The 14150-nt window shown below is 30.9% G+C and overlaps 1 protein-coding gene across 1 annotated transcript; it reads right to left on the reverse strand.

The window, feature by feature from the left end:
• Positions 1 to 11688: 11688 nt before the first annotated feature.
• LOC127723365 (uncharacterized) lies at positions 11689 to 13920 on the reverse strand. Its single transcript, XM_052229944.1, has one exon. It carries the CDS (start codon positions 13916 to 13918, stop codon positions 12950 to 12952), a length of 969 nt encoding a protein of 322 aa, XP_052085904.1. The 5' UTR covers positions 13919 to 13920; the 3' UTR covers positions 11689 to 12949.
• Between the last annotated feature and the right edge of the window lie 230 nt (positions 13921 to 14150).

Here is a 14150-nt window from a genome sequence, read left to right on the forward strand (position 1 = left end):
TGCCTTTATTCAGTTATTAGCTGATATAACTATATCCTCTTCGTTGTCCGCGATGACATCGAAGATATTTTGAATACACATTTGATTATAATCCAAAGTTTGAAACAACACAATCACTAATTACGACATCACTTTCTTCGTTGTTTTGAATTAAGAATATACTTCCATCATCTTTATCCACTTTGGAACACCAAAAACATGTGAATGTATTCACGGAAAATATATAAGGTACTCCTTAGTGCACGCAAAAAGCATGATACGCATACACTTTGTCTGCATGTACATGTAGCATTACATATTGTTTACCTTCAACTGTACTTTATTTTTGTCTTTTGTTTCAGTTGAGCTACTGTTTAAAGTGGCTAACATGTAGGATAATTTAAATTAATTTTATCCACAGAATAATTTACAATTTGAAGAAAAAAATCTTAACAGAGGTTTGTATTTGGTTGATTTTTTCACCATTTTTGACATGTTAACAATGTTTTAAGTAAGATATGAGCCTCTCATAGTCCATTCTGTAAAATATTGGACAGGTCTTTGCAATATTTTACAGAATGGACTGTTATCGGCTTATATCCTTTACATACAACAATTACACCAGTTGCGTGCTGAAAATATAACACTGTCGAGGGTTGCTGTAAAAGTTTCACATACTATTTCCTTCAACATGTCTTATATAAATTACATAAACAATTCATACGGAATATGAAATAATTTGTTAAACGGATATCCAACATGGCTAATTAAAATTACTTATATTGTGTAATAAAGCAATTATTCTAAAAACAATAGTTCAGATGTATTACCTGTATATTTGGTTAACTTTAATTCATTCTTTTATTTAGTCTGTTGACAATGAGTTTGCTTTTATAAACGAGTTCAATTATCTAATATTTCCCGACTCATACAGCATTTGTTTCCGTATTCAGCAGATCTCGATAAGGGGCTTGTAAATTAAATGCAAGATTACTTTATTTTTAAATGCATGTTCCTCCAGATCTATATATATAAATATTTATGATTCTTCTTTACATTCGATATTTAAAACACATATAAAACTTTTATAAGTTTAACTCACACAACGGCACGTCTATTAAGAACAACGTATTTGTACAGCAAATTAAATATAACAATTAGTAATAATAAAAAATGCATTTTATTTTGCAATATGCTACATGTTTTTTTTATTAACATATATTGATGTATTTGACATAATTATTGATCAAACAAGGTTTTTAAAAATGACTGCTTTCCGGCAAAGTTGAACGTAGATGAATTTGGCTGTTCTTTTCAAATCATTTTTGGTCATTTAGATTCTCATGCCTTTATATATTTGTACAACCTTATCGTTCAGGTTTTTGAATTTCTAATAAGTGTTACTAGTACCAAGGATAGCACTTCTCACGCACCAAATTATAAGGATTATTATCATTTACTTCACTTTTAAGTAATTATAACCTTACACAACAACGGTTCTCCAGTAGCACACGCCTTCAATATCTAAATTGAGAGCACAATTTCATTATCAATACAAATGGGAACTCGTAATTCGATGTAAACTCTTTTGACTTATGGATTAGGTTAGAACCAGGAAAGAGGCGAAAGCTACCAATGGGACAGTCAGCACTCATATGTCGATGGGAAACTGACATCACCATGTCAAAATGAAACGTATGACCACTCAAGACTAACAAGTTTATACAAAAATGCATAGAAATGAAATTCAGTGGTTGTGGCTTGTTGTTGCATATTATTTTTGTTTTTCGTTTTTTGTTTTGTACATTAATCAGAGCGTTAGTTTCCTCGTTTCAATTGTTTTTTATATTAATATGCTGTGTTGGTTCTCCTCATTGTTGAACGTCGTACAGTGACCTTCTGGAGAGTTGTCTCATTTGCAGGCATACCAAATCTATTAACTTTCATATTGAAAACAAAAATCGAGCAACATGAACTCTATACTCATTATATAGTTTAAGTGTTGATCTCTGTTGTCCCTGACAGGCATACAGATCCAGCCCCACATGTGGGATCCGTCGTCCCCATGTGCAGGTTCAGGTGATATATTTCATTTGGAAACTTTAGTAAATAAGTAAATCCTTAGGTCACAATCTAATAAAGCCGTAATGGATAATTTGTTTTAATGTCAAGATACAGTAAATAGGCTGTTTTCTACTCTATTGTCGGGTTGTTGTCTCTTTGACATGTTCACCACCATTTCCATTCTCTATTCTATGTTACAGATTTTGTTTAAAATATGAATACGATTGCAACTTACTTGTACCCCATTCTTTATAAAAGTACAAGCGATCGCTATCAACACTGCATTGATATCTTTATTTTTGGTTTTTCTTGTTTTTCCATTTTGTTCATGATATCGTACATGTCTTAACAGGGAATCCAATGGATGTTAGGTTGGTTCACTCCGTACAATATTCAGTATGCCTTCGGACATTGTGTTGTCAAAGTAGTCAAATAACGGCCGATACCAGTCTAGTTGGGTGCGTTATGATCGATAGTTTAGTGTGGGAAGCATGATTTATTTCTGTGCGTTTGATTTGAGACGATTTGTCCTACGTTTTGCATGAAAAAATGCGATTGAGTGAATTAACAAATTCCATACATAACTTTTTTTTTTAAATCATAAATTTTTTATATATGAATTATTATTTCTGGTATAAAAAATGATAGATTAAGATTTTTAAAAGATACACTGGTATGAATTAGAGTGTACCCACATTTCGGGATTGTCATTACATCCAGCTGAGAATTGTGAGGTAAGTTTTTTATATGATATAATCCCGGACACTCCTGAAAATTAAAGCTTTAACAAATATTCCGACTTCCGTCATAACGTCACCACTGAATCTTCGTATTTAAAATGACACAACGTACCAACAATCCACGGGTCTTTTCACAGCCACCAAAACAACAAAGAATGTTCGCTTCCGGGAACTGTACAGAGGCGGAATATTTGTGCGGGTTTGGTGGAGGTGGTTGGGAGGAGGGAGGGGGGGAGAGGTGCAGATGAAGCTACATATATGTTAAGTGAATAGACTTTTTAAAAGTACAACTCCATTTTTTTTTCTAGTTTGGGAGCGCCGGCCATAGTCCCCTCTTTTCAAAATCCTGCATCTGCTGTATTTTATTCAGGACTTTGCTTTTGGCTTGAACAAAAAATCCCTAGAATGCAGATTATTCTCATGATTAAATCACATGTTAAAACTTAGGTAATGTACAGGTTTTTTTTTTTTTTTTTTTACTTTATTGATATATTTGTTTGTTTTTCTTTGTGATTAAGGTTATAACAATTTTTATGCGTTTATATAATATATTTGACACGGTCTATATACCATGTAAACAGCGTATATGCTTTTCTTTTGCACTGTTCTCACCATGGGGAGGTAAAAGTGAGAATTCGAGCAGGATAATTTATTTCAAAACGTAAAAAACCGGTAATATGCAACGTGATTGTAAAAGCACAGAACACACATTAGCGTATTTACCTGACGATATCGGGATGTAGGTATTTAGTCGAATCTTGATAATATTAAAACACCGACACGGATATAAAAATAATAAACAATGTCAAAATATTTAGGCTTTAATTACATCTGTATTTGGGTAAATTGATGCAAGCGTGCGATCTATATTTTGTCTGATACTGTTAGAGGCAAATAATCTTTCACTACGTTAATTATGAGCTGTGAAAGTCAAGTTGTTCGTTTTTTTCTGAGTCCTTTTTTTTAAATTTCAAACAAATATACTTTACTGTGGGAAGCATTCGTTAGCCTTATCCTTTAGATTAAAAACTGTTGGTTATTTTGATAATTTAGAATCTTCATTGAAGGTGGAGTACGAATGCTGTTTTAATTAATTCTTTTGATGTGTCATTTGTATGCAAAAGTGACAACCTTTTGTACTATGCTTCAATTCGTAAAAGTCTATTGAATCTATCCGTGTATTGTCTCCTTTGAACATGTTCATAAATTTTATAATTACGTATAGTTATTTGATTAGATTTTAATTCATTACAAATTTATAAATTTAATAGATTTTAGTTTTTAATTATTGATAAAGAGATTCATGTATATTCACCATTTTATTTATTTGTTTTGAAACGTTTAAAATTAGTATATACCAAAAGGTATAATAACAAAAATACCGAACTTCGAGGAAAATTCTAAACGGAAAGTCCATAAGCAACTGTAAAACAATCAAAAGCTCAAACACATCAACCGAATAGATAAGACCTGTCATATTCCTGACTTGGTACAGGCATTTTCTGATGTACAAAATGGTGGATTAAACCTGGTTTTACAGCTAGCTAAACCTCTCATTTGTATGACAGCCGCATAAAATTCCATTATATTGACAATGATGTTTGAATATGAAGAACCTTTCATAATGTTTTAAATATTATTTATTTAGTTACATTCAAGTAACAAATCGACCGTGCAAGACCCTCATGGTAGTCAAGATCGTTAACCTCTACCCCTTCATGAACAAGATACTTTGTTTAATGAGGCAACTTCCTGTAAGAATGCAGATAGTGCATTTACCTCTAACTTTGAAAGCTGCATTATGCATGTTATGGTAATATATATTTTTAAAAAGTTTCTGTCTATTTATAATTATTCAGGTAAAACCACATACATTTTATTTGACACCTGTAGTTTCTGCTGTCAAGGATAATGTTTGATCTACATTGTATATAATTATGTCAGAATTCAAATGAAGAAAACAAATTGCCTATATATAGTTGTATTACTTGATTCCATAAAGATTGCATTTCTGTAAATATCGACAATGCAATTTCATATAGGAACTCCTTTTACGGACCAATTTTACTATGAAGTTTTGAAAAAAATTATATCCTAGAATTGAAAGTTCGTATGCACTACTATTTTTACAAAGGTCAAAATATAGGGCTGTGCGGCATATTTTCAACGTTTATATGCCATACACACAGAAGAAGAAGTATACTTAACAACAAAATTATTTTCATTTACCTGTGTATAATTTGACGCAGGTTTCTTCAAAAGTGATGATTTTCTATAAATTGTTTGAAATTTTACAGTGATATCATACGTTTACTTTGTTTAAACCTGTTTATTTACTTTTGACTTTAAATATTTATCCCTTGTAATTTTTTATTAACTGTGTATTTGCATTCAGGTGTCACAGGTCAAATTTATTCGTTCATTGTGTATGTTAATTTACGTTTTTTGATTGAGTTAAGCCTTCCAATTGATATTTGATAGTGTGTTTTTCTATGTTGTGATGTTATACTATTGTTTCAGAAAAGGGAGAAGGTTTGGTACCATTAAAACGTTTAATCCCGCTGCAAATGTTTGCACCTGTCCTAAGTCAGGAATCTGATTACAGTAGTTGTCGTCTGTTTATGTAGTTCATACGTGTTTCTCGTTTCTCTTTTTTATATAGATTAGACCGTTGGTTTTTTCCGTTTGAATGGTTTTACACTAGTAATTTTTTGGGGCCCTTTATAGCTTGCTGTTCGGTGTGAGCCAACTCCGTGTTGAAGGCCGTACCTTGACCTATAATGGTTTACTTTTATAAATTGTAACTTGGATGGAGAGTTGTCTCATTGGCACTCATACCACATCTTCCTATATCCAGTACTTCTAAGAGTGAAAACTGACACTAAAATTCTGTACACTCCTACCTTGACTTTAGATTTTCCACAGATTTCAATTTGACTGCTATGCATATGTATATTTACTGGTAACATTCACAAGTTATGTATCTACTAGATGAAAAATAGAGATCATATCTGGGAACCAGTACGTAAACAAAATTAATTATCTATGAATATTATATATCTCCCCAAAAGAGGCATGGTTTGTGAAACAGCTGTATTTACAAAGTGCAACCTATACTAACATTTATTAAAATAGAAAACTCTTGAAAAGCACGTTTTCTCACAACCATAGTTATTCATCAGAATGATAGCCTAAAAGAAATCACTGCATTTGCTCTAACATTTCTTTAACAGTACATTTTATACCCCCACCCCTGTTTCAATTTTTTAAAGAATTTGAAAACTAGACTTAAATTAATGTGAGCTTACCCCATGTGCATGTTCTCTGACATGAAATGCCTAGAACCTGTATGAAAATATTCTGATATCAAATTGAAATCATTACAGAATACTATAAATGTAAAGTTTAGTAGTTATTTATTACAACATTCAATATTATATAAAGTATCCAACCCTGCCTCTGTCTCCAGTCTACTTCTTACTTATGCCTATTTATCTTTAAAAGATCATAATTCCTTCCTCAAATGGTCAGTGAAAAATTCTTATCAGTATATTAGTATCTCTTACTATATATCTATCATAATTTGGCTACTATATGACAAGACGTTTTTAAACAAAGCCATATTTGCAAAAACTGTATGTATGAAGTTACCAGTCTGTTATATTAATTCACTAAAAGTTTTATAGAACTGACTGTTCCAATCTGTTTTTTTTTTGCATAAATTCATAGCACAGTTATTGTTTTTATACAGAAGACCTCTAAAATAATAAAAGCATAGCCTTTACAGGCTAAATTATCTGTTTTACGACCCAGGGGTTAGGGATTTTTCTCTGTTTTTTGTCCCTGGGGTCTCAAATTTGTAAAATAATTCTGCTGTTTCTCTGAATGTGGAATATTTATTACATTTTTAGGATAGAACTCACTGTTTTTAGTTTTATTGAGGTATTTTTGTATCTCTAGCTTGTATGTTTTTTATGCCACAGTCACAAGAAACCACATTTAGGTGTTACGGCTTACCTTTTGGGCTTTCGACACGGCGAAAAAACCCCAGCAACAATATTTATCAAGGATCTATGAGTTTCAATGACTGCGAAGAGTAAATATAAGCACTGCTCAACAATTTAATTACAAATGAGCATATATTATGAATTTACTTTGTATACAGGGCCTTAAGTAAACTATGCATATTTCATACTGAGAATTTATGCTGAGTCATCATAGTAAAGGCCAAGGATTTATCAATCTTCATAAAATAATTATATAACTTTATATTTGAGTTAATTTCATTAAAACTCTGAAGATAAACCAGATTTGGTGAAATTCTACATGTTCTCAGATTCCACCCAATATAGGTTGCATTTCTGTAAATATCGACAATGCAATTTCCCATAGGAAGTCCTTTTACGGCTAAAACTGTATTACTTTTACTATGAAGTTTTGAAAAAAAGATATATCCTAGAATGGAAATTTCATATGCGCTACTATTTTTTTCATAGGTCAAAATATAGGGCTGTGCGGCATATTTTCAACGTTTATATGCCCCGAACTTCTAAGAGTTTAAACTTACACTAAAATTCTGTACTACCCCTACCTTGACTTTATGTTTTCCACAGATTTCAATTTGACCGCTATGCATATGTATATTTACTGGTAACATTCCAAAGTTATGTCTCTACGAGATGGAAAATAGAGATCATATCTGGGAACCAGTACGTAAACAAAATGAATTATCTATGAATATTATATATCTCCCCAAAAGAGGCGTGGTTTGTGAAACAGCTGTATTTACAAAGTGCAACCTAAAGACAAATACATGTAGGCTGTGATACCCTAACACAAACACACACAAGATAAACATACGCACAAACACAAAAACAGAACACCATAACCGCCATTATATTCCAGAAACTGCAAACTTATGACAAATGACTTAGTGAGAAATTATGATTGGAACCTATATAAAGCATTCGATCTTTTATGAAAAAGACTATATATGAAAACCAGATTATTTTATCTCCCCATAATGATAAAATGTTGGGAAAATTAACCAGAGTCATCTTGCAGTAATCATAAAGAGAGGCTAGCAAACATTTTTTTAAATTTGAGCTTAACTAAGGTTAAAACAATTGTCCATTAAAAATGCATTTTATTCAATTATAAGGACTTAGTTAGCCAAATCTACTAATTTTATTTGATTTTATAAATTTTTATGACAATAGATAAACATGCTACACAAATACTTACTGCTCTTATAGTATTATATTTATTTAACGAAAAATTTGGCACAACAGCTTAAACGTGACAGAAGAGCGGAGTATTTCAATTCAGGTAAAAGTAAGTAAGTGAAAAATAATATCCAAATGTAGTCTTTTTTGTATCCAAAAATAGATTGCTCTTTGTGTCAAGGAACATTATACAATATTTCAACCAGTTAACATTTAAACCACCTTATAATGGGATATGCAGGTGTTTTTACTTTTTTAAATTACGGTATTCATATTTAAATACCAGTTATACCTCGACATTAAACTTTCTTTCATAGATAACTTCATATTGGTGTCTCTAACACAAAAATGAACATTTTAAAACAAAAAGTTTAAAACAAGGTATTTGACTTTAAGCAAATTTAGAATACGATTAAAGATATAATTATAATAAAGGTTCTCAAAAATGTATTATGCTTCGGGGATTTCCCGGAAAGTTTTCTATATCTCAAGAAAGTAAAATGGCCTTCAGAAATTTGAATTTACAACTTTATTATTTATTTAAAATGTAAATTGGTAAACTTTAAATTAAGAACAAGACTTTTTTCCAGCTATCAAAATGCAGCTAGTTGCTTTGAATATTTTATTATAATAATATCAATAGTAAAATACCGAACAGCGGTTATCTATATCATATCGTCGGCTTTGTAAGGAGTTTTTTTATCTATCCCCTTCACCGATTGCGATTTAAAGAACAAATTTAGTTAAATTCATTATTTAAGAACTGTCGATACCATTTTTGCAAAGGACTATTAAACTTATATATATATAGTATAACATACTTTACGGACCCATGAGAAAAGGAAAAGAATGTGCCACAATTACACAGACAATCAATAGAATACAAAATATAGTAAGCGTGCGGTAGACAAATCATATGCCACAAACGCCCAGTCATTTTTAAATACTTTAAACATATTTATTTATAGTGGATTGGGAAACATGATATTACAACTTATATTAAACCCTTTCCCATTTGCTGGTGCGAGTGCTGCCTTGTAGCGGCATTAGCCTGCACCTTTTTCGAAATTTAGAACAGACCTGGGGTGATTAAAAATGTATTTGTAATTAGCTGTAATTAATAACAATTTTGAAAGTAATTCAATGTTATGTGTAATTGAGCTTATTTTCAATTACATGTAATTGAAAGTAATGAATTTCATTGCCATTTTGCCATGTAATTATTAATTACTTTTCAATTACTTTGAATTACATTTAAATAAAAAATATAACATTCCTCAAGATATTTTAATTATCATTATAGCATGTACAATAATCTTTATTTGTATTTAATTCATTAATTTTTCACATGTTTACATAAAAAATATAAAAATTAAAAACAATACCAATTTAATAACATACAATTTGTAAATATGTTGTTCTAACAATTAACAATAATCTTAGCCTCAGGTTATTCCTTTCACTTAACTAGTTATTAAGTACAACTTTGTTCCTTGATTAAAATGTCAAAGGCAATGCTTTTTGAACCATCATATTTATATGTCAAAATCTGTACAGATGGATATTATTTATCATGTTTATACACTTACAATTTTAAATACAATAGTCAAAACATATAAGAATGGAGTCCAATATACTTGACAATTTTGACTTGTTATAAAACAAGTCTTGACAATGCTACCATTACTCTTCTGTAATAAATAGAAGCTTTAAAGTAACTTCAAATTTCACATGAGGTACATAAAAAAACCTTTAAAATATAAATTAACATTTTAGTAGAAACTTGAAATTTTAAGAAGAAATTCTTAAGAATAAGAAATATATCAATCTGGATCTTTATATATATATATATATATATATATATATATATATAAATATAAATCTTTATAAATTGTTTTCCTTTAAAAATAAGAAATGCATTCAAATAATCAGCATTGAAAATCTAATTGTCATTAAATGTAACAATGACATTAGAAATTTGAAAGTTTTTTTTTTTTTTTAAATCTTGTTCAAATGATTTCGTTCTTTAAAAGTGAAAGTACCAGTATATATACAAGTTCATTCTATTCTAGCCTGTTGTCATTTTCATGATTTTTTTCTAATTGATATCGCTCTTACGTGTCTGTTGATAAAAGTAATTGAAATGTAATTAATTACATTGGCAATGTAAAAGTAATGTAATTAATTACATTGGCAATGTAAATGTAATGTAATTAATTACATTTGAAAATCAATGTAATTGAAAAATAACTAATTACTTTAGCATGTAATTGAACCCAGGTCTGATTTACAAGGATGTCTTTTACGTGCAAGAGATATTGCTTTCTGTAAATACGGGTCAGCCATTTATCGTCCCCTTCCGACGCACTATCATCGTTTCTCAAGACCATACTCAAATGGTGTCAAGGGAGAGCCGAAAATTCAGTCCTTGAAATTTTCTCCCCGGAACGGATATCGAACCAGGAACCTTTGTGTTTGTAGTCCGATGCCTTTACTACTACACAACGGCTCTCCTTTGGGATGAACTCCATTATCTCAAAGGTATTGGTATCATACGGTGTTTGGTATGTAAAATATTAAAATGAAACATTTGACAGACTCTTTTTCATTATCTATTTATACTCTTGTTATTCCTTTCCTCCTGACATAGGTCTGTTTTTGTAAATATCATTTTAAAAGTCACATTAATATGATGTGTTTAAAAAAAACATTCCAACTGAATCTGTTGCAAAATGTCAGTTTCACAGGTCGTATGATTTTGAATGAAATTGCTAATTTTATTTTAAATTCTGAATCGAAATGCACAATTGACTGTTGTTTTGCTTAAGTAGTATATGTTTAGTAAAAAGGTCGATATGCGCCTCTGTGTATAAATGAGCATGGATAAATACAATGAAATTATAATTTATATTATAAACATCAGACAAATTTTAACCGTAAAATACTGCATAGTTTTAGTTAGGTATTAGCGCGTTTATTAGACATTATCAGTATTTAAATTCAATACAAATCAAAGCGCAATAAGACGCTGACTGATACATTTTTATAAGTTAGGTTAATCTACGAATCATTCAAAAGGCACTGCATTGCATATTATCAACTTGAAGTGCACATTGAAAGAATGCTCTGATTTATAAAAACAAATATTCACATAGAATTACACTCAAATACCGAAACGATTTCATTGATGCAAACAATTCAATTCATTTTCATCCTTTTAAATGTAAAGGCATTTAAACTATTGAATATTGTACTTTCAAAATTAAATACACGTAATAAAATTACAAAAAAGATATGTATTGACTTTTTCGTGCATACTATTGAAAGTAATGTATGTTCCGTTTCTATAATTGAAAACATGTCGAGGCTCAAATCAGATGTTATATAATCTGAATGTCATAATGTAAAATTGTAGATTCAAAACATATTCAAACTTCAAAATATTTATGATTTTTCTTTTAAATTTCTCATGTTGTGTTAACATCAACAACCATCTCAGCCAGTGCCAGAGGCCTTAACTATTAATTTTTATTAAACGTCAATTACAATTCAAACCTCTACTTGTTATGACGACCATTTTTTAAAATTAAAATAATTATGAATTATCCCCCAGATGTTTATGGAAATTATGAAATGCAATGCATTATGTATGCATTACAAGTATAATTGAGAGCAAAACCTCTGAAAAAATATATTTATTGAAAACGAATAAAGCAGAATGTGAGGTTTCCATGACATACATCTTATACTACAGTGTATCGTTGTACTGTAACATCAATACTTTACCAGTCATTCGTGCCAATGATTTATGAATTTAGCGATGTCTAAGGCATATTAGGGTCGGACAGAAGCCAATCACCTCATGTTATTCATTAATGGTCTGTTCATTTTCAAATATGACATTACGGGTTAAATTCTAAATAAAGTTTTCATTTGTTCGACTTGAAAACCCATCTTTAAAAATTCATCCAACATTCTTTTTGTAATTTTGTATTTCATTCTTAATGCACCAGTATCGCATCCGTCGTTATCACTTGAAAGTTCTAAAGCTTTCATCAAAAAACTATAGGGTGTAGATAGCAATAAAATATTTTTCTGTTCACGAGTTTGTATTTCTGAAGTCTTTTTCAATAATCTTAAAACGGACTGTGTCTCGTCTCGATGTCCTTGCTGAAAACTGTATAAAAATCTGAGATAATAAAATAATAATAGCAACTGACTTGTGCCCACCATTTCAATTCCAAATAAATGATCATAACTTACACATTGGAAAGGGCCAGCCGTGAAGTTGTCATAATCTAATTGGTGTATTCTTGCAATTTCGAATTTTATTCTCTTTACAAATCAACTGCTACTTATCATTCTTTTCATTTTCGACACATCTTTAAAAGAAGGTACGCTTCCACGGTTTTGAATAAAGTCTGTGTACAAAGATAATAAATTAGATAAGAATTTTAATATAGATAACATATTTTTATATTCCTGTGTCGAGTAAAAGAATGCTGCAAGAAGTAGCCATCCATACCCGGCTCTGTAGAATGTATTTATCAACCCGTGTGTGATAAAGCGTTTGTACTGATAATAGTAACATTTGTTTTTGTCATTCGAAGTTTTAACCGAATTCAGTATCCGCTTATTCTCTACTAGGAAGATCAGTGCACATATATTTCTTGCAGAACGTGGAAGACGTTTGTGTATTATCCTATACATCACCGAATACAATTTGGAGTCGCCCATCAAACTCAAACTAAGAATTAGACAACATCCCATCGGTAATACAGCTTTATCTAATGCATGTAAACATTCGAATTGTCTATTAAAGTTAACTGATATAAGTGTCAAGAAATTGCAAAGTGACGGAGCTGTAAAAATCATTTTCCAATTTCCACGGGTTTTGTCTAAAAAGGATGAAAGAAAAGCAAGAATAGCATGTGTGTGTTTTCAATGAATCATGTTTTGTTCAGGTATAAAGAAATTAGGGATATATTCACATATTATCCAATATTGAAGACGCTTGAGGCATACAAGAAAACAATGCAACAGGTTTTGTGGAATCCAATTTAAATTTTCGCTTTCCTCTACTATCCAAAACATCAGGGTTTTCATGTGATACGAACATAACGTTTTATTGAGAACGTTATCTTCGTTAACTATTTCTTTCAACCAAATTTTCAACAATGAGTAATAAAGCAACTGACAATGATTAAGTGAGTAAACTAATAATTTTTCTACAAGGGAAAAAGAAAATCTCCATTCTAAAGGATTACCTTCACCACATGCAGACTTGCTGCCGACCGGCACTAACAAAATACCTTGCAAAAGTGCATTTGAAATGATGTACTCAGAAGGCCATCCTGTTGGTCTATATCTAGATAACCATTGCCTAGCCACCGATTGCCATGCATGACATCTAATGCAAATCACGTTGTCAATATCCATCAACCTTGGGATACAAAAACTTGGTCCATGGACTTCATACAAAGATTCCATTGAACCTAAGCTGTCAAAAAGAAAATCAAACAAATCTCTATTGGATAAATATTTCCCATTCATAGTTCTTGTCGGATAAAATGGACTGGACAAATCATGTACTACCTTCAGCATTGTAAAACCCAGAGCAGCATTTTCAGTGTCAAGAATTAAAACGCCTTTCCTGTCTCTCGGTTTATCCTCATAGCCTTCATATTCTTTCATAAGTATCATCATATCAAAATCACTGCCTGGAAGGTCTAATCCTTCAGCCTTGCTCCCGCTGCTAATGATGGAGTACTGTTTTTCATTTGAAATGTCATCTAGCAGTTTATATAGCAATCTTCTTTTTCTTACAGTTTTTTCAGAACCAACTACTGCGTCGCACATGTACTGGTATAGTCTAATGGAGTACGCTTCCATTTCCAGTGTGTTTTGCATCATTACAGAAATCTGTTTAATACAAAAAATCGATATAAATAACACTGATCGATGTATCATGTGGACAATCTTGTTTAAAGATTTATAGATATATTTCTTTGATGCGGCGGCATTGTAATTAACATTATCATCCTTTACGACAAACAAAATAGCTAATCTGAAATGTAAACATTCTACTTGCTTTTATACACCATTTTCTGTGTTACAACCCTGTGATAATTCAAACGATAAT

Source organism: Mytilus californianus, unplaced genomic scaffold (assembly GCF_021869535.1).
Source record: "Mytilus californianus isolate M0D057914Y unplaced genomic scaffold, xbMytCali1.0.p SCAF_13, whole genome shotgun sequence".
NCBI classification, from domain to species: domain Eukaryota; kingdom Metazoa; phylum Mollusca; class Bivalvia; order Mytilida; family Mytilidae; genus Mytilus; species Mytilus californianus.